At 38.0% G+C, this 22,127-nt stretch overlaps 1 protein-coding gene across 3 annotated transcripts in view; it reads right to left on the reverse strand.

Moving 5' to 3' along the window:
* Positions 1–22,127, reverse strand: part of Fbxl4 (F box and leucine-rich-repeat gene 4) — a 279,999-nt gene that overhangs the window by 138,593 nt on the left and 119,279 nt on the right. For all 3 annotated transcript variants that reach the window (XM_067137655.2, XM_067137656.2, XM_067137657.2), the window contains 2 exons: positions 1,870–1,995; positions 1,630–1,754 (listed from right to left, as the gene is read on the reverse strand). In XM_067137655.2, coding sequence (XP_066993756.2) covers positions 1,630–1,754; positions 1,870–1,995 — 251 coding nt within the window. The remainder of the gene's footprint in view (positions 1–1,629; positions 1,755–1,869; positions 1,996–22,127) is intronic.

A 22,127-nucleotide genomic window follows, 5' to 3' on the forward strand; every position in this document is an offset into this window, starting at 1 on the left:
TTCTCATGGCGTCAACAAAAACTTGATGATGAATGCTATGAGCTGTAACCGGTACTCAAATGAACCTGCACGTCCGCGAGTGGATTTTCATGGATCTCCGTTAAGAAGAAGCTGAGGCACACCCACAACACTTCTTCAAACTGTTAATCAAAATTACTTATGAACGGTTACAATACATTTCAACCTTATGAGCTATATTAGTGAAGATATTAATGAATTTAGAGTTCTACTAAATCCAACAATGAAAAGCATCACTGATGTGAAAATGTTGGTCAGTTGGCATGTTAACAAACTAACCATTGATGGTGGTTGTTGTTATTATTGTTTTTTGTAAGTTGCAAATCAGCGTGGTCATTAGACTCTACTAACCAGAAAGATAATGAAGACGACTATGAAAATGAGAAAAAAAATGTGAACGTATGAGCACTTGAAAAATAAGGGAAAAAGGAATTATAAAAGGAGAATACCTTGAAAACCTAAGCCTCAAAATGTTCTAATATTACTAAGCCAAAAGAAAAAGAAAGGAGTTGATCTACAATTTCCTAGCCCCTAAAACTCAGCAATAATGACATTAATTAATTTATTATTTTTTTTATTTTTTTTTATTTTTTATTTTTTTTTGCAATTTGCTTTACGTTGCACTGACACAGATAGCACCGATGGCGATGATGGGACAGGAAAGGGCTAGAAGTAGGAAGGAAGCGGCCATGGCCTTATTTAAGGTACAGCCCCAGCATTTGCCTGGTGTGAAAATGGGAAAACCATGGAACACCATCTTCAGGACTGCCAACTGCGGGGCTTGAACCCACCACCATCTCCCGAATACTGGATATTGGCCGCACTTAAGCAACTGTAGCTATCAAGCTCGGTATTAAATTAACTGACTATTGTTATTATTTGAGGCATGCTCTCTGTCTCTTCAGTTCTTCATCTCTGCTAGTTGAAGGCATTACTGCCGCAATTACAAAAGCTAACCCTTCAATGACAGGTCGGCCTACATAACTAGTAGATCATTTTTGTCCTCCTTGCTCAGCAGTTCAATGATTTTCATAATGATATACAAAGTCCGACTCGTTGGCTGAATGGTCAGCGTACTGGCCTTCGGTTCAGAGGGTCCCGGGTTCGATTCCCGGCCGGGTCGGGGATTTTAACCTTAATTGGTTAATTTCAATGGCCCGGGGGCTGGGTGTTTGTGCTGCCCTCAACATCCCTGCAACTCACACACCACACATAACACTATCCTCCACCACAATAACACGCAGTTACCTACACATGGCAGATACCGCCCACCCTCATCGGAGGGTCTGCCTTACAAGGGCTGCACTCGGCTAGAAATAGCCACATGAAATTAAAAAAAAAAAAAAAAATGATATACAAAAAAACTATGGATGTTCCATGAAACCATAGTCCAAAAGAATGTCAAGACTTGCTGAATAATTCAAAGGATTACTTTAGTGGTCTACTTCAAGGTCCTCTATCAGTACAGAACAGAAATACCAATGTATGACAGTAGCTGAAACACAGCCCATGACAATGGAGAAGTTCCACTACCTTAGAGCGGTATTATAAGGATCCTTTTTAAAGACACTCAAAATATAGGTAAAAATGTTACAGATTCAGACGACATACTTAACAAAATCACAGGAACGGATGGACTTCAAACTTCCACACCATGAGAGATCTAGTTTCTGCAGGTACTGACATCTGCCTGCTAGAGTTTCTAAGGCTTTAGAGGTGGTGCAATACCAGTAAACCTAAAAGTGAAACAAAAAATTACAATGTATACAGTACAAAGATTTCACTTCAAACCACAAGTTCCATTCATACATCATATCACTACCAGAACTTTTAAATTATAGTGTTTCTAACCTTCAAGTTCAACTCTGTATAAAGTAGTGAATCAGTGGCCAAGTCACGGAAATGTCTGCTTACTTGTGCACATCTGCATAGAGACAGTAGGTCTAAATATCCAAATATCTTCAGGACGGTTTCATCCTACAATAAAAGCCAAGTGTTTATTATCGTACTTAAAAAAAAAAAAGAAGGAAGTAAGGGTGGGAGGGATGGAGAGAAAGAATGGAAAGAAGGAATAAGAAATTAATTTGGCAGAGCACTGGCAGTCCTAACTAGGAAATGGCACCTGGATTTGATGACAAACTTTCAGAATTACTGGCTCATGATGCATGAGACCGAAGAAGTGTCATCTAACTTCAAAAAGAAAATTATTACCCTTTAACCAGCGAAAACAGTGTGAAAAGTACCACACCATTACCTTAGTATTTCATACATAAATACTTTGTTATAGGCCATTATCAAAAACTTTACTATGATAATACCAGACAGCTGTACATGAAGCGCATCTAGTGAAGTGCGAACAGTGGTGGTGGTGGTGGTAACGTCTAGCAGTGCAGTATGGCAAACCCAGTAAATTTAAACTCAGCTTTGCTAGTGTTGAGCAAATGTGACTTCACACATTGCCAATTTTTGTTAAAAGTAATTGAGCATTGATGTTCAAATTATGCAATACCCCCTTCGTGAGCTTGCAAACAAGCATTGCACTTGCAATCACTTTCTCTAATCTTAAAAACTAAACACTGAATAAATTTCATCTGAAGACCCAACTTGCCTCCAGGTGGATAACTTAACAACACACTGCACGTTCTATTAAGATTTTGGAAAAGAGGGCCGTGATTACGGAATGGAAGGAATGATACAGGACAAATCAATATAAAAATAGATATAAATGATATATTTAGATAAGTGGTAGCAACTAATGTTCTGCACATTTTATATATGGAGAAGATTTATTTATTTATTTATTTATTTATTTGATGATGATAATGCTTGTTGTTTAAAGGGGCCTAACATCTAGGTCCATCGGCCCCTAATGGTACGAAATGAGACGAAATGTCATTAATATGTATAATTTAAAAGTCCAAAATCATCCATTGACCAGAATTCAAAACGTGATGATGAAGAATGAATGGGTGAACATGGATTTAAAACAATCAGTGGATCTGACCAACAATGCCCCACATTCCCTGAAACTATCGGAAAGCAATAGTATTACTGGCCAAGTGACTGCTTCTAAAGCACAATCCTGAATTGATGATGCTTGTTGTCTAAAGGGGTCCAAAATCCAGGTCATCGGCCCCTCATAATGCTTCTTATCGCTAGTAAAGTAGAACCATGGTATTTGTCATATTGCAGTACTAATCAAAAGTAGTGTAGACTTGCAATATTCCACACATTAGGGTACTACACACAGGTAATGTAATACGTGCATGTAACGCAGATCTATGGTGTTTCTCACTTACAGGCAATGCAAATCTATGGTGTTCCTTGCACTGGTGTACTAATCACATGGACTCGTACTATCACGTGGTGGTCCTCACACAGTGGGTTCTAATCATAGGCAATGTAGACCCACGGTGTCGCTCATATAGTGGTACTAATCACAGGCAACACCCAGACCCGTGGTGTTTCTCACATAATTGTACTAATTACAGGCAATGTAAGCACATGGTGTTCCGCATGTTGTGGTACTAATCACAGGTACTGTAAATCCCACCCTGGTTCACACTTTGTTGCTAGTTACAAACCTATTGTGTTCCTAACATAGTGGTACTACGCGCAAGTGAAAGCGACCCATCGTGTTCCCCGCATGATGGTATAAATTACAAGCAGTCTCATCATTCTAATTCGATCATCTCTTTGTCACCCCTTTTAGCCACCTAATACGACAGGCAGGGGATACCGTGGGTGTATTCTTCGTCTGTGTCCCTACCCACAGAGGGTTGTGTGTTTGGTCTGCGAGAGTTATTTTAATTTCACTCAAGTCTGACGGCAAGCTGGTTAGCACCCCCCTATCCGCCACCTGGGACACGCCACGTGGGAGTATCACCTCTCCCCCCTGCTATGCCAGTGCAGTAGGTTCGTGGATTTATTTATTTATTTATTTTACGCCCACACTAGAGCTCTCGAATCAGACCATACACATTGAAGTCTCTGGAGTCATAATTAGAGATTTGACTTTCAGCTTCCTCTTCTGTTCCCAAACCTTTTTCATTCTTTCCAACCTGGCTGCCTTTCGTTTTTCAGTTATGGTGTATTGTTTTCGTTCTAATGTTTTAAGTTTAAGTCTCGTGTCTCTGTTCATTACAGTCATCTTCTCTTTTCTGCCTCCATTTTGTTGCATTGTTACATCTAATTCTTCAAAATCATATTACATATCTTTGAACTATTTGTTCTTGGTTTTCTTTTTCCAAAAGTAGTTGAATATTTTTTTACTACCCTGATTTCTAGTAATCTAAATATGCAGCAGAAAAAGAAAAGGCATTCTTCCTCGCATTGTGTATTGACTCTCATTCCCGGTACACCTTTTCGTTAGGCAACAATTGCCACTGTCAATCAATTTGGTGGTATATTAGAGCATTTAAATACTTTGGATAAACAAGTGCATTTTACAAAGGAATCTGAAAATGAGAGAACTTTAAATTATTTAGATTTAACAATTACTATAAATTCTGGTCATTTTGATTTTCAAATTTTCAGAAAAGCTACTCAAACAGATACTATTATCAGAAATGACTCCAATCATCCAGGTCACCATAAAAAGGCAACATTTTACAGTTTAATTAATAGAGCTATTTTGACATGTTATCGTCGTATGACTTCTTTGTTAGATCTAGTTATGTTTTATGATTGCATGATATGTTATATGTGATTGTGTGACCAGATGAAGATGACGTAGAAAGGGCAAAACTGGTCCTGTAGTATTAATTTTTAATTTAATAAACAAGTATTGATTAGGTGGAAGCCTTCTTCTCATTGTATTTGTGTAAATCAATGAGTTGGCGATGGCCGGTGCATGTCTTCTTCTACATACTAGATCTCTTTGGTATAAATGCTTACGCATTATATAAGGCAATAGCCAGTAAGCAAAATCATTCAATCAGTAGTAGCAATGGGCGGTGTGTACAAGGGGAAGGGGCGTAATCAACGCGAGCTTATGACTCGCGCTTACTGGGAATTCCTTGTTCATGGGGAACAACTGCAAGCCCCAATCCCTAACACGAAGGAGGTTCAACGGGTTGCCCGGTCTTTTCAGACTAGGAGGACACGTTGATTCCTTCAGTGCAGCACGTGTGCGGCCCAGAACATCTAAGGGCATCACAGACCTGTTATTGCTCAATCTCGTGCAGTTAGAAGCTGCCTGTCCCCCTTCGAAGATGTGTTGTTGCCGGTAGTATGAACGGATACCGGATGCGACTATTTAGCAGGTTAAAGACTCGTTCGTTATTGGAATTAACCAGACAAATCGCTTCACCAACTAAGAACGGCCATGCACCACCACCGACCGAATCAAGAAAGAGTTCTCAATCTATCAATCCTTCCAGTGTCCGGGCCTGGTGAGGTTTCCCGTGTTGAATCAAATTAAGCCACAGGCTCCACTCCTGGTGGTGCCCTTCCGTTAATTCCTTTAAGTTTCAGCTTTGCAACCATACTTCCCCTGGAACCCAAAAGCTTTAGTTTCGCGGGAGCTGCCCGCCGAATGATCGGAGGAACTTCAGCGGATCATTAGCAGCATCGTTTATGGTTAGAACAAGGGCGGTATCTGATCGCCTTCGAACCTCTAACTTTCGTTCTTGATTAATGAAAACAAACTTAGCAAATGCTTTCGCTTCAGTCCATCTTGCGATGATCCAAGAATTTCACCTCTAACGTCGCAATACGAATGCCCCCGCCTGTCCCTATTAATCATTACCTCGTATTCCGAAAACCAAAAAAAAATAGAACCAAAGTCCCATTCCATTATTCCATGCACACAGTATTCAGGTGCAGCCGGCCTGCTTTAAGCACTCTAATTTGTTCAAAGTAAACATGCCGGCCCACCTCGACACTTGATGAAAAGCACTGCGGTAGGATTTCATCGGGGTCTGCCTACGGCGAGCAGAAACTGCACGCGAATTAGAGAAATAGAGTTAGAAATTGCTGTGGAAGTAAGGAGAAATTGAAGGAACTTGCTATGAAATTGAATGTAGCAAAGAAGGCAGCTAAGGATAACATGATGGCAAGCATGATTGACAGTCATACAAATTTTAGTGAAAAATGGAAGGGTATGTACAGGTACTTTAAGGCAGAAACAGGTTCCAAGAAGGACATTCCAGGAATAATTAATGAACAAGGGGAGTGTGTATGTGAGGATCTTCAAAAGGCAGAAGCATTTAGTCAGCATTATGTAAAGATTGTTGGTTACACGGATAATGTCCAGATAGAGGAGGAGACTAATGCTAAAGAAGTATTAAAATTTACATATGATAACAATGAAAAATTACAACCTGTTTTCCAGTCAACGACCGGGTCAGGGATGAGATGAATGAAGCCCCCAACTTGCGGCAAGGATAGGAAGTGTGCGAGGCCTGTTGCATTTCTCTGGGACAATGATTAATGACTGACAGATGAAATGAAATGATAGTGGAGAGTGTTGCTGGAATGAAAGGTGACAGGGAAAACTGGAGTACCCATAGAAATACCTGTCCCACCTCTGCTTTGTCCAGCACAAATCTCACATAGAGTGACCGGGATTTGAACAACGGTATCCAGCGGTGAGAGGCCGCCTGAGCCACGGAGGCTCCCACATATGATAACAATGACATTTACAATAAGATACATAAGTTGAAAACTAGAAAAGCAGCTGGAATTCATAAGATTTCTGGGGATATACTAAAGACAATGGGTTGGGATATAGTACCATATCTGAAGTACTTATATGATTATTGTTTGGTTGAAGGAGCTATACCAAATGAATGGAGAGTTGCTGTAGTAGCCCCTGTGTATAAAGGAAAGAGTGATAGACATAAAGCTGAAAATTACAGGCCAGTAAGTTTGACATGCATTGTATGTAAGCTTTGGGAAGGCATTCTTTCTGATTATATTAGACATGTTTGCGAAATTAATAACTGGTTCGATAAAAGGCAGTTCTGTTTTAGGAAAGGTTATTCCACTGAAGCTCAACTTGTAGGACTCCAGCAAGATATAGCAGATACCTTCGATTCAGGAGGTCAAATGGACTGTATCGCGATTGACCTGTCTAAAGCATTTGATAGGGTGGATCATGGGAAACTACTGGCAAAAATGAGTGCAATTGGACTATACAAAAGAGTGACTGAATGGGTGGCTATATTTCTAGAAAATAAGATCTCAGAGAATTAGAGTAGGCAAAGCATTATCTGACCCTGTAATAATTATGAGGGGAATTCCACAAGGCAGTAGTATTATTGGACCTTTATGTTTTCTTATATATATATAAATGATATGAGTAAAGAAGTGGAATCAGAGTTAAGGCTTTTTGCAGATGATGTTATTCTGTATAGAGTAATAAATAAATTACAAGATCGTGAGCAACTGCAAAATGACCTCGATAATGTTGTGAGATGGACAGCAGGCAATGGTATGTTGATAAACAGGGTTAAAAGTCAGGTTGTTTCACAAATAGGAAAAGTCCTCTCAGTTTTAATTACTGCGTTGATGGGGTGAAAGTTCCTTTTGGGGATCATTGTAAGTATCTAGGTCTTAATATAAGGAAAGATCTTCATTGGAGTAATCACATAAATGGGATTGTAAATAAAGGGTACAGATCTGTGCACATGGTTATGAGGGTGTTTAGGGGTTGTAGTAAGGATGTAAAGGAGAGGGCATATAAGTCTCTGGTAAGCCCCAACTAGAGTATGGTTCCCGTGTATGGGACCCTCACCAGGATTACTTGATTCAAGAACTGGAAAAAATCCAAAGAAAAGCAGCTCGATTTACAAAAATATTGCAAAGTTTGGGCTGGGAAGAACTGGGAGAAAGGAGACGAGCTGCTTGACTATGTGGTATGTTACATGTGATAAGTATAATTTTTGATCCGTATTGATGATATTTGATTGGAATAATAACAATAAGTTAATTTATTAATTTGACCACCTAATATTGATTGTACTGATTAGGTGGTCAAATTAATAAATTAACTTATTGTTATTATTCCAATATGTGGTATGTTCCGAGCTGTCAGCGGAGAGATGGCGTGGAATGGCATTAGTAGATGAATAAGTTTGAGTGGCGTATTTAAAAGTAGGAAAGATCACAATGTGAAGATGAAGTTTGAATTCAAGAGGACAAATTGGGGGAAATATTTATTTATACGAAGGGGAGTTAGGGTTTGGAATAACTTACCAAGTGAGATGTTCAATAAATTTCCAATTTCTTTGAAATCATTTAAGAAAAGGCTGGAAAACAACAGATAGGGAATCTGCCACCTGGGCGACTGCCCTAAATGTAGATCAGTATTGATTGAAGATTGTTGTAAGTGAGATGGAAAACAAAGCACGAGGTTGAATGAGCCAAAACCATAGAAAGGCATAAAATAAATAACTTCAGTTTCAAAGTCTTCTCAACCAAAATCCTGCATAGAACTCCAAAGGATAACACTGCACCAAGCAGACAAGTAGTGGGTGCTGTTAGAAGGCTAATTCCAGGGGCAAAAGCATTAAACGTCTTGTGTAGTATCTCAGCTTGTTCTCGATGAACACCAAGAAAACCCACTTCTCATTTAGAAAAATTAAGATGAAGACCAATGTTTGAAGCTTGGGTACAAATGTTTTCCCGAGATGAAAGGATGAAGTCCAGTTCGTCAGCAATGGTACCATCATCCTAATACCAAAAGTTTAACTCAGTATTAATGTTAACAACTGACCTGAGAGCAACTGCCAAAAAGCAATTGCAAAAAAGGCAGGTCTAGATGGTAATATCTTCACCCAGAAAATGGTTCTTCACAGTCAACAACATAGCATCACGATGCTACTCGTTGAAAGCATTATGAAAATCTAATTTAACGAAAGCTTTTGGATGCTGATGAGGAGACAAATAATAGACACATGTGGCATGAATAGCAGGTTCAGCTCCATTGGGAACACACACTCCAAGTTGGTGGGAAGATAAGACATCCATAACTAGTGTACAGATTCCGTGGCATAGGATTTTCAGAGCCAACTGATGCCAAATGGTACCAACAGCAATAGAGTGAATGCCAGCACATTTCTTCTTCAATGCAGTGAGTGAGGCACCAAAAAATAATGGATGAATTTCCAAAGAGAGACTAATAGAGATCGATGAGATCAAGCAGGCCACCGAATAATCTTATGAGTTGCTCTTTTGAATCAAGCTACTGACACTGGAGAAGGTCTTTCAAGACCAAGAGATGAAGGCCATCCAGTCCACGAACAGATCCAGAAGGAAAATAAGAGATGGCATTAAGGAGTTCTGTGAACATCACCCCAGGAACAAAGATGGGTGTATTTAGAGCATCTGGAAAAACAACTGGACCTGAGTGGGCAGGATGTTTTACAGAAAGAGCTTCCAATACAGCAGTATCAAGCATAGTGACAGTGTCATCGGAAATAAGCAAGCAAACTGCCCCATGAACGTCACCGTCATGTTTGAGCTCCACGCTATTGGCATTGACTAAACTGATACAAGAACGAGATTTCCAATCAAGTACAGAAGGGCAGGGTACACATCATGGTGGTCATCATTGCAGCAGTGAACTCTCGGTCTAACCCAGGACATTAGGTTGGTTACATTATCTGAGGAACATGGACAAAAGCAAAAGGAAAAATGAAAACATCAGTCCAGGCGCTGGCATCATTGGTATTCACCACAAGGTGAACAACTTCAGAGAGGGTGTCCGCTACAGCTGAGCAAGCACCTCTAGGCACGTGGTACAGAATAGAACATTTTAAACTGACAAGAAACTGACCAATTTTCAACAGTGGCAAATTTTTTAGTTCTGTACTGTTAACGGGTATACATCCCGAGAAGCCATGTCGATGACCTTCATGTGGGGTAGCTAAGAATTTCCTCCAAGTATGTCAATATGTGACTAATATGGGTCGTAAGACGCCTGGAATCCACAAATAATTTACAGCAATGATGCCAAGGTATTTTGTTTATGAATCTTGACACATTATTAACCCTACTTGTATCCTTGACAAGCCCTACCATAGAAACTTCATTATCCTTCTTGTTAAACTCAATAAAGATACATTAAATATATGTAGGGAAAGCTGAGGTAACCTATCCAGAAAAATTGTGTGCAATCAAAAAAAAAAAAAACTATTTTAGTTCTTTAACACAGAATGCAAATTTCTTTATAAGTCGACCATGAATTCTCAGAAGTAATGTAGATATGCAACCCATAGAGAATAAATAGTTCTGAGTTAGTGATAAAAGTCACTTGCTTCATGCAGAAATTTAGATTAAAATAATATAGGTAATCAAATTCTGCTTGTGATGTTCTCATAGTCTTGAAACACAGCACAATATGGGTTTGAAGTTACCTGACAAAGTGCTATATGTGTACTAAAGAAGAAATAAAGTGATATGTCACAGTTTGTGCACAAGTTGATTGTGATGCTGCTTTGTATGAAAGCCAGTAACATTAATTCATTTACAAATACTTGATTAATTTGTTTGTTTGTTTCTATTGATGGGATTATTGATCTTTGGAGTGTGGCAATGTTTCCTTCAGTCAATTTTTCTTCCTTCGGCTTTATAGATTTATTTTTAAGAGGATGAATATTTAAACCGAATTCTGCAAAGATACTTTCAGCTAAATTTAACAAAGTAGTAGCATCACTTTTGGTTTTATTGATTATTACTAAGCAGAGGTGCCAACCTTTGAAGTGGGTTATCAGTATTCCCATTTTTAACTCCTGCACCCCCACCCCCCACCCCCATGCCAAAATGTTTACGAGTCACATCCAAAGCACCTCATTTGCCCTTTCCTACAGACATCTATTCTAAAGTACATCATCATCATTTCCCTTTATCCAGCTGTAGTCGGGTAGGGCACTCCACTTTCTTTGGTCTTTCCACCACTCCTCCAACACTGTCCCAGTCCAGGTTTCTTTCTATAATACTGCATTGGATTGTATTCTTCCATCTGAATCGCGGTCATCCACGGCCTCTCCTTCCTCTCATTTGCACATTTTCATTTTAATCACTTTTTTTGGCATTCTTTCGTCACTCATTCGCTTTATGTGCCCAAACCATCTTAGTCGGCTCTTGTCTATTCTATCATTCATTTTTTCCACTCCAATTTCTTCCCGGATTTTCTCATTCCTTATTTTATTGTTGGAGGTTAGACTCAGTTTGTAACGATTTAAAGATAAGAGGTATAGATCTAAATGAGGCCGCAACACTAGTTGCAAATCGAGGATTGTGGCGACGTTTAGTAAATTCTCAGAGGCTTGCAGACTGAACGCTGAAAGGCATAACAGTCTATAATGATAATGTATGTATGTTATTTTGTCTCTTCTACTCTTCTGTATCATACTCCTCAAGAACTTCATTTTGGCTGCCTGTATTCGACTCTCATCCTTCTTTGTCATTGTCCAAGTTTCTGCTCTGTAAGTTGTTATGGGTACGTAATACATCTTGTACATAGTTTCCTTTGCTTCCATTGGCACATCTTTGTCCCATAACATGTTTCTTACACTATGATAGAAACAACTTCCAGCTTGAATCCTCTTACTAATCTCAGCATCCAGTTGAGTATTCTCCATTAATTCACTCCCCAGGTATTTGAACGTTTCCACTACTTCCAGGGGCTTGTCTGCAAGTCTAATCTGACCTTTCCTTTATTTCTCCCCTCTAGTCATAACAAGAGTTTTACTCTTTTCTACACTTATTTACAATCCACATTTTTCGATCTTCCCATTCACCACATCCAACCATTCTTGAACCTTCCTGTCGTGTTCTCCCCAAATCACAATATCATCTGCAAATAACAACATGTTCATTTCTCTTCCTCCATATGCTACTTTTGCTGCTCTCATGATGTCATCCATTACTATTGTAAACAGGAATGGTGATAGAATACTTTCCTGCCTTGGTTCAAAATAACTAGTGGGCTGAAACAGGGAAGTACATCATATTACACAATAAAATTTGCTCATTACCTGTTAGTTCTGTGATAAAAAAAATTCTTTGTAGCTGGTTTCGCATCCAGAGCTGCTTTTCAGTGTAGGTTTTCTTGAAACATATTTCCCCCTGAGATGACATTTTCGTCTTCAGAATCATAAGTGATTCCAGTGTAGATATACTTAATGTAGGCCTGAATTCTGTCTGATTTTTTCTAACAACACTGAAAACTCTTTCTGTGCTAGAGTTACTGTGAGGTACATTTAGTACTGCAAATACAACATTACTTAAAGTTTTGTACTTAATTTATCCACTTTCATTTTTAATTTCTGCAATGTTGCCCCAATTCACATCAATGTTAGGCCCATGTACAATATACTCAGGGAAAGTATCACACTGGTAAACTGCAAATTCTTCTTCAAGTTTGTCATGTTCACTTTCCTTGATCAAAGTTGGGAATCTTCAAACAAAATACTCAAGAGATGAATAGGAAACCTTCATTCTGAGAGAGATGTCTACAACTTCGGCATGATGAAGAAATTCATCATCAAGGGGAAATTTCCTGATAATGTAACTGCAAGCTGTCATATAAAACTCTCTTACAGAATTATAAAATCTTGTCACCACAGTCAATATCTTTCAAGTATGCCCTAGCTTTTGCTCCAATTACCAAGTCCTCATTTCCTCCTCTTGAATTCAACACTCAAAAGGGAGGTAGATTCTAACTGAATAGAACATGGCTGAACAAATCTGACCAATAGGTCAGTTAAAAGACCAGTAAGTTTCCTCCTAAGAAGATGTATGGCTGGAGCATCTTGTTGCAGAAATATAATCACTCAGTTAAAAACAGGAAGTGTACTCTGAAGACAGTAGAAAAACAGTTTTGTGTGTGGGTCTTGTATGGAAGATTTTACAGTTTCAAACTGCTTGGCGCTCTCATTTTGATGGGTCTCACTACAAAACATGAGGGTCAAAGCTTCCCACTGCTCAAGAACTCTATTAATAGACTGAAGAAGCGAGAGCCAACAGGTACTAGACATATTTCAATATTTTGTGACCCTCTGTGCCACAAACGGCCTGATATACATTCAACGTGTTTTGCCTTTTAGAACTCTTATCAAGATAGTAATTTAACTGAACCAAAAAGTTCTCTACATTGACTGGTAACTGGGCTGCTGCTTTTTGTGCACAGATCTGTATGAGATGACATGAACAACCCAGGACATAAACAGAAGAATGCCTGTCCTTCACAAATTTGGCAACACCTTTATTTGCCTCTATCATTGTGTATGCATTGTCAGATGAAAAAGAAATACAATTTTCCCATGGAATGACTAAAGAAGACAATTCACTATGAATAACAGAGAAAATTCCCTCACCTGTATTGTCGGTATCTATAACAATGACAATAGAAGAGTTGATATTTGGCCTCTCTGAGCATTACAGAAAGAGACAACTATAGGATAAAATTTAACAGCATTTCAATCTGTACTCCCATCAGTAGCCAAAGAAAAAGGCGTTATTTGCAAAAGTTCACTTATTTCCATTTTTGCCTCAGATGCCATATATTGAACTAAAGCAGAGGTTTTTAGTTCTTGCACAACCATATTTCTGAGATATTTTAGAGTCGGGGAACATTGATCTAAATAAATTTCCAGCGTGGTCTGAAACTAGTAACAGAATATTATGCTCCAAAAGAAATGATGTGAACAGCAATTGGATATTTGTCACCGCAGTTTCATTACTTTTTACGAAGAACGATGAAACAGACTGGTTTTGTAATTTTGATTCACCATATGTGTGATGTTTCTTTGATTCTATGTGTCTTCTGCAATCATCTCATCCACCGTGAGCCACAGAGAAATCACAGGAACACACACTGCAAAACACGTGGTTTTCACTAACACGTGAAGCAAGTAGGCATGGCCATTTCTTTGTGTAACTGTCTCGATATTTTTGTATCACTGCAGTCTTCTTAGAAGAAGATGCAATTTGACAATTGCTCCGCTTCATTTTACAAAACCAATCACTTCTTTTTGAATCAACGACTAGGATAATTAGAACTGAAACACGCTAATATACCACTCGTTCTACACACACAGCAGAGAGACAGAGAGAGAGAGCTGAATGCGCGCACTGGAGAACAGCAGAGCAAGGAGCAGCAAGGAGTACAGCCTACTTCACAGGTGACTTGATGCGTCATTCTAGCTAAGAGAGCAGCGTATATCTATGTAGCTGGCTGTGATTTTACATCGCTCGCAGAAAACAAAAGGAAGTGACGACCAAATAAATGCCAAATATGTTTAGTTGCCAACTTACAAACACTGAAACGAGCAGGGTTGACCAGTAATGCTCTTAAGGGATTGAACGTTTTTTTACTTCTTTCCTTTTTTCGTAGAAATTAATTTTTACCGTGACAATGTTGCTTTTTCGTAATAATTTCCCATTCGACCATAATGCTGTAATACAAATTCTTATAATTTTGTAAATTACCACCTATTCAATACAATTCAATTGTATTATATATTATATTATATTATATTATATTATATTATATTATATTATATTATATTATATTATATTATATTATATTATATTATATTATATTATATTATATTCACAACACCACAGATCGAATTGCCAAGGTCCTCCACAAACACAATATAAAAACCGTGTTTGGCACTGCCACTAAAATTGCTCACAGTCTGAGTAAAACCAAGGACAAATTGTCCCCACTTTTACATCCTGTACTTGCGGTAAGGTATACATCGGCCAAACATGCCCGTCCCTTGGTACCCGTATCAAAGAACATGAACGTAATATTCGTCTTAACCAACCAGACAAATCGGCCATAGCTGAGCACGCTCTATCGTCGGGTCATGATGTCATGTTCCAAGATGCTCGAGCTCTTACCCGCACTAGACACTACAGGTCCAGTCTTATACGGGAAGCTGTGGAAATACGTAGAAATTCTAACAATTTCAACAGGAACACCGGCTTTCAATTAATTAATACCCGGTTGCCAGCCATTAAGAATTTACGTATGTAGTTCCCTTCCCGGTCCTTTCACTATCGTTATTTCGTCTCAGTGTTTTCCAAATTCGTACATTCCTTGTCGCCAGATGTTTCATTCCAGGCTTGTGTCTATGGCATACACCTGCCAATGTCATGTTTTATGCAAACACATTATGTGAACAGCTTAGACTGATTGTGATGGTTCGGTCAGCTTCTGCTTCGAACGCTAGCATTGCCATGTCCTGGGGGCCACCTGGTGGTGAATGAACGTACCATTTTCCACTTCTGTTATAACGTTCCAAATTTAAAGTGTCATTGTTTAAGAAGCCTTTCTCGTGGACAGTCGAGATTTCTCCTGAGGACGCAGGGCACAGTTCCCTGCGAAACGTTAAGAATTTCACCTTATTTTCTTGACACGGCATAAGCCCAAAAGCCTATACAGTATTATGTCTTTAAGTACGGGCCGTGAAAGCATTAATGACAATATCTTTCAAGACAGAAATACTGAGATATTACGTATGAACGTCTTGGTAGACAAAGAATACTAGTAAGTAAGGGTTTGATGAATTTTATGCCTTCAATGGCTATATGGTGATTTCTTCTTAGTTCTTCAAATATGGCTGTGCCTCCTTCTTTAAACTTGTCAACGATTTTTGGAAAATTTGAGGTTCGAAAATAAATGGTTAAAATAGATATAGTTGATATAAATTAGCAACAATTTTGAACATACATTATGTTATGTTAGGAACAGACATCAGCATCAAGTAAATTATGATGCTCCAGTCAAGAAGTGTTATGGATTTCCTAAAGTCTCTTTCAGAACGTTATTGCAAGAGGAATACTCATAATTACATATTAAATTTGTTGCGTAGGTGTTCAATCATATCCAAATAATACACTGGAATAATTTTCTCACAAGAAAACAAAATCAAAGGTGATTGCTGCACCTCCTACTTATCAAATTTAGGGTGATTGTAATAACCATTATACTACAGGTTCAGACGTCCAACCTAGTGAAATTTACAGTACTTAACACTGCAGACCCTCTAGTCTGAATGCATCTAGCTTTTAATACTTGACTGATTTTATTAAAAGCCTCATAACTTACAACAAGCACAGGTATCATACAAGTGACTATATAATGTCCCTGAGTTCACCATACCCTGCCGTGTAGGTAGCAGCACTATCAAATTTCTCGCTGTAAACTGTCGGCTGTCCGGTATTGTGGTAGTTAAGTATTCACTATTATGTCTTTCAGTGTTCAGTCTACAAGCCTCTATGAATTAACTGAACACCTCCACAATCCTCCATCTGCAATTAGATCTGTGGCCATTCAACACTCTTTATCATGAAATCATTAAAATCTGAGTCTCAACATCATCGTCTTGGTCTCCCTCTGTTTTTCTTACCCTCCATGGCCAAATCCATTACTCTCCTACATAACCTATCCTCTGAATGCAAGCATGAAGAATGAGATTTCCACCTAATCAATACTTTATTACAAAATGTTTGAAGTTGTCTACATTGAAACAGTACCGGTTTCGACCTGTAAAAAGGTCATCATCAGCTGCTGGTGAACCTGCTTAATAGCGATAGTACGTAAAACATTACTAAAACTAATTTAACAAGAATGCCTTATTCTAATATAATATTACTTAAGGTATATACATATGGTACAATTTGGGGCTTAGACTCATTGGAGTTCCATTCAAAAGTCTGTGCTGTTGCCAACATTATGTCAAACAATATACATATGTACATATGGTGCAATGGGCTTGGCTTGCTGGAGTCCCTTGAATGCCACACACTCCAAAACTTGTATAACAGAGGTTGAAAATACAGTTCCTATAGAATAGAGGATCACTGAGGTTACGGTGTTAGTTGAAACGTCTTTGCAGCATGTCGGCACTGAGACCAACCGTTGTGAATACACAGTCAAGGTGCTTTGTTGGGCCGCAATTTTGCGGGGAGCGTAATCGACTGAGGTTCTGTAGGTTGTTCATTCTTATTGTATGATGTTGCTGATAAATACTAATTTCTAGGTTCCTTGTTGAGGCATGTCATGCTATGGATGAAGTTTTGAAATTAAAGAAAGGTTGATAGAGTCCCCTCTTCACACTTGCATTTGTGCTCAGGTAAATTCAAAATCTGAGAAAGAAAAAGGAAGTGGAATTAGAATAACTGATAGAGAGTGCCTGCTAAATGGAAGTAGGAATTAGAATAACTGATAGAGAGTGCCTGCTAAATGGTTTGTGTGCTAAGGAGTGTGTGTTACTTACGTGTGGGCTGGATATGTCTTCAAGTGTAGCCGGGACTGTGCTGCACCTTGTTGCGTGTGCGTCGTGTTGCTGTCATAGTGTTCAGATTGAGAGGTGGTGGGGAGGGGGAAGCAGCTTCTGGAGGGGGTGGGGTGAAGTGGGTTGTGTCTTTTGGGTTTTGTGTGGGTTTGTGTCTGATGATTCTTTTTAAATATGTGTCTTTTAGAATGGGAATGGCTGTGTTGAAGAGGATGTTAGTTTTATCTGTGATTTCATTTAAGTTGAGGTTGGGATTAGCGTATTGGTCCATATTGATATAAAAATCTTCCATTACGTTGAGCAATGGGCCTGTGGGGTTCATATTTAGAATTTCCATATTATGCCATATTTTTGAGTTGCGACCTTTACCAGCATATCTGTCTTACGTTTTTGGAGTATTACCTGTGCAATCACATATGTAAATATTACTCCGGCCTCTTAATTCTAAGTATCGGGTCGCAAGTCACACAAAGATTCCTAACTGGAATTGTATTTACGAGCATAAGTTCTAACATATGGCATATAATCATTTCTCAGGGTAAAACTCGCTTCGTTGTTCCTAAATGCATTAAATAAATCGCGGATTCCGTTGAAGAATCGCCATCCATTGAAATAGTCACACCATATCCTTATGTTAAAAGAAATTATCCGATCCTCACCTAATATTCAGCGTAAACTAACTCAATAATTCCGTATACTATCCTACTACTACCTACTTAAAGAATAGAAATGCAAAATCAAATCTAAATCTAATTTATTAGCATGCTAATGTATAATAAAATTGAATAATATATGTTCATTGGCAATAAGGAAAGGAAAATCGTGGAAATATAAGTATCATTCTCGAAGAGGTTGGTTTTCGGGATAAACATATTTGAAAGAAGTTAAATCGTCAATATATTTTCTTACATATTTGTTAATAACCAAATTATATCATATCTTCCATGATCAAATTCATATTAGGGGAAAAATAGGGATCAGAACTTTATTAAATCAAGGAGGAGTGGAATATCTTTCATTTAATGTTGTTTGGGCTTTTCTTTGGGGCATAGGTTAAGTTTCATTTTTAATTTCGGTCTATTTGACCAAAAATTTATCCAAACACATGTTTGTATTCTTGTTTGTGACTCTCCACGTTACGAGATAAGTATTAGCATGTTTAATTATGGGTTCAAAACACCCATACAGTTACCAATATTCCTATCATAACCCAAATGAATAAATTAAATCAGTACATCATCATCTGTACAACTCAAACCAAATAAATCTAGTACGGAGTGCCATAGATTTGACGGTACGTCATTCTACTCTGCGAAATTCGTGCCATACAATCTTATTCATGTGCCAAAATATTTACATGCTCCCAAATATTTCTTTGCTGTGCCATAGTTTCGATAAAGCAAACCGTGCTCCATATAAGCGCTAACATGCTGACCTTCAATTACGTAAATGTGCGAAATTTCATTCTATTCCCAAAAATATATATCGTAATGCATAACAAACACGTAACCTCTCCATTTCATCCTCCGAAAGTTACCACGAAACTCAAACAGCATGGCTCGAGACATGCATTCAACTCAACATGGCCTATATTCATTACTTGCAGTGCTAACCCAAATCTAAATATAATACGTAACACAGGAATCCGCATTTTAATTATCTATCCCATTCTTCAATAACGAACAGAAACATGTCTCCTCATTCTACTTATAACATGCCACATTAACACTTCATTTCCTCTGTATATATATATATATTCCTCCATATTTAAAATATATCATCACTTAATTCCACTAAAATAACCTCTGTGTTACGGACGCAGTATTCAATAACCTGACTATTCTTTATACACTGCAACTTCGTAATATCAAACACTTCTTTACCATATTACTATCATACTGGCCTTGATTGGTATACATATTGACCTGAAGTTCTAGGTTACGTCTTAAATCTCGCTTACATTTATATATTCATAACTGGTTAAACGCTTTCACGGTCTATACGTATTAATTGGCACAAAACATACATAAACATTCAGTCAGATCTAGTTTCCAATAACCTTAAAATTATCACATTAGCACCGTAGTTATATAGCACAAAACAGCACATTTCATCGGCTAATAATTGGCATTTATATTCATATATCCTTTCATTGGCACTTGATCTCTTATATCTAGCACTCCTGTACACCTATAAATATTTTTCATTAATTGATTTGAAATTCATTACGATGCAACTTGTAATACTTATCTCGTAATTGGATTTCTGCTGGATGTCTGCTGGACTACGGCATCATGGAGTAGGCAACCACTGCAATCCGAAGACTACGTCATTTGCGGCTTCATCTTGGGTCTTGGCTTGAGCTAATCAGTCTTGAGCAAAACATTTCCTCTGTTTAAGCTGAGTCCATGTCACCAGTCATCATGCAAACATAAAAGAACAAATACAGAGTAGAGTACATAGTATACTGGTGAGAAAATAGGCAATTCAATTCCCAATACATGTTCTTGGAAACTCGTATTAGATGAAAATATTATTTTCTTTAAATTTATAATTTTCTCTAATTTGGCCTATTCCTTGTTCTTTCTTTTGCTTAAACAGACATTGCCTCCCTTCTGGAAACAATAAATTATGCCGCTATGGTACTGATTTCGGCAATGTGTAATTCAGCTGAAGCTTCCTTTCCGTTACTGAATTCAGATTTCACAGTGACGAATAATTCTTTCAAATCTCGTCTTTCGTATTACGTTCTTGCAGATATATTCTTCTATTCTGTTAATACACTCAGATTTTCGTATTCGACGTTGATTTGATACTTTTATAATCTTTCTATAAGCCGTGCAACTTCTCTTCAACTTGTAGCTTTTTCTTCACAAAATAGTCAAGAATCGTTCTCTTTCAAATTTTTTTTTTGTCCGTCATTATTTAACTCTTGAAATTCTTTTCCCTTGCGGCCGGGCGATATCGATTTATTAGATCACTACTCTGTGAACTTGCATCTGAAGTTATCGTCCGCCATCTTTGTCCTCTGTATTCATTACATTGACGGCCGCTAATGTAACGTAATGGTACAATATCGTTCTCGATATTAGTGAACTTATGCTTGTGTTCTTCGACATGTTGACCTATGGATGAAAAGCGGTTATATTTAGTGGCATTGACATGTTCGCTGTAGCGAATGGAAAAGCATCTGCCGGTACGTCCGATGTAGCTGGCTTCACAATCGTTGCATTTCATGCGGTACACTCCTGAGTGGCTGTATTTGTTGTTTTCATTGACAGATTTAGTGTTATGTAAAATGGAAGCATTATTACGTGTGGTTCTGTAAGCTATTTTTAGGTTGTGTCTTTTGAAAATATTAGTTATGGGGTGGATGTGGGTGTTGTTAAAGGTAAAAAGTGCGCAGTCTTTCTTAGGTTTGTTGTTTCTACTTAATTTGGATTTCAGTTGGTGTTTTATTTTGTGAATGATATTGTTTATCATGTTTCTGCTGTATCCGTTATGCTCCGCTATTTCGTGAATTAGGTTTAGTTCCTTGTTTAATTCTTCTGGGGATAGGGGAATGTTGAAAGCTCTGTATATCATACTGTAGTATGCTGCCTTCTTGTGTGCATTGGGGTGAGTGGAATCTATTTTTATGGTATTGGAGGTTTGTGTAGGTTTTCTATAGATTTTGTATGTCAAGTGGTCTTCTGTTTTGGTGATGGATAAATCAAGATAATTCAGAGTGTGGTTTTTCTCGGTTTCCATCGTAAATTTTATGTGTGGATCTATTTTGTTTAGCTGTTCGAGTATGTTGTTTTCGTTTGTAAACCTGCAGTCTATAACAACGAAGATATCGTCTACAAATCTGCACCAGAATGATATATTGTCAATTTTGCTAATTTCTGAGTGCTCTAAGTGGTCTATGTAGATCTCGGCTAGTATTCCTGAAGCTGGTGAACCCATGGGAAGGCCTTGTTGTTTATAGATAGTGTCGTGGAATCTAAAGTAATGATTGTTGAGGGCAAATTCAAGTAAATTAATGAATTCGTCTATTTCAAGGACACTCAGATTACTGTGATTTCTTAAATTTGATTCTATTAGTCTTGTCGTTTTCTGTATGGGTATGTTGGGGTACATGTTAGTGATATCATATGATGCTAGAGCGTGGTGTTGTTCGATTTTCAGTTCTTTGGTGATGTTGCAGAATTCTATTAAGTTTCGTACTGATTTCTTGGCTAAGAATTTGTAGTGTTTGTATGAAGCATGATAATTTGTATGTCGGGCTTGATCTGTAATTTATGACCGGTCTCATGGGTACTTTGTCTTTGTGGATTTTAGGGTAGGCTTTCGCTGACGGCAGTTTGGGGTTCATTATGGTCAGCTTCGTGGTTTCTTGTTCGTTTAGGAGAAAATGGGTGTTTTTCAGTAATGTTTTGAGATTTTTTTGGATACTGGCAGTTGGATCTTTTCGTTTAATTTGAAAGGTATCGTCTGAGAAACACTGTTTAGTTTTATTGATGTATTCATTTCTGTCGATGATGACTGTGGTATTACCTTTGTCTGCCTTTGTTATTAATAGATTGTTTTGCTTGATTTTGTCTTTGAGTTTCCTGAGTTGGATATTATCAGTTTTGCTTTTACAGTTGATGTTGTTGTTAATCTTGTTAATGTATAGCGGCAATTTCTTCTTAACCTCAATTCTGATCTCGTCGCGCGAGTCGTGAGGAACTTTGTTTAGAGCATTTTCGGTTTCAGCAATGATGGTTGTGAGGTTATGGAAGGTTGATGTGTTCTCCCAATTGTGTTTAGGTCCTTTGCTCAAGATATTGGTCTCTGTTTCATCAAAGTTTGTGTCTGTTAAATTCA

Source organism: Anabrus simplex, chromosome 1 (genome assembly GCF_040414725.1).
Source record: "Anabrus simplex isolate iqAnaSimp1 chromosome 1, ASM4041472v1, whole genome shotgun sequence".
Taxonomy (NCBI): Eukaryota; Metazoa; Arthropoda; class Insecta; order Orthoptera; family Tettigoniidae; genus Anabrus; species Anabrus simplex.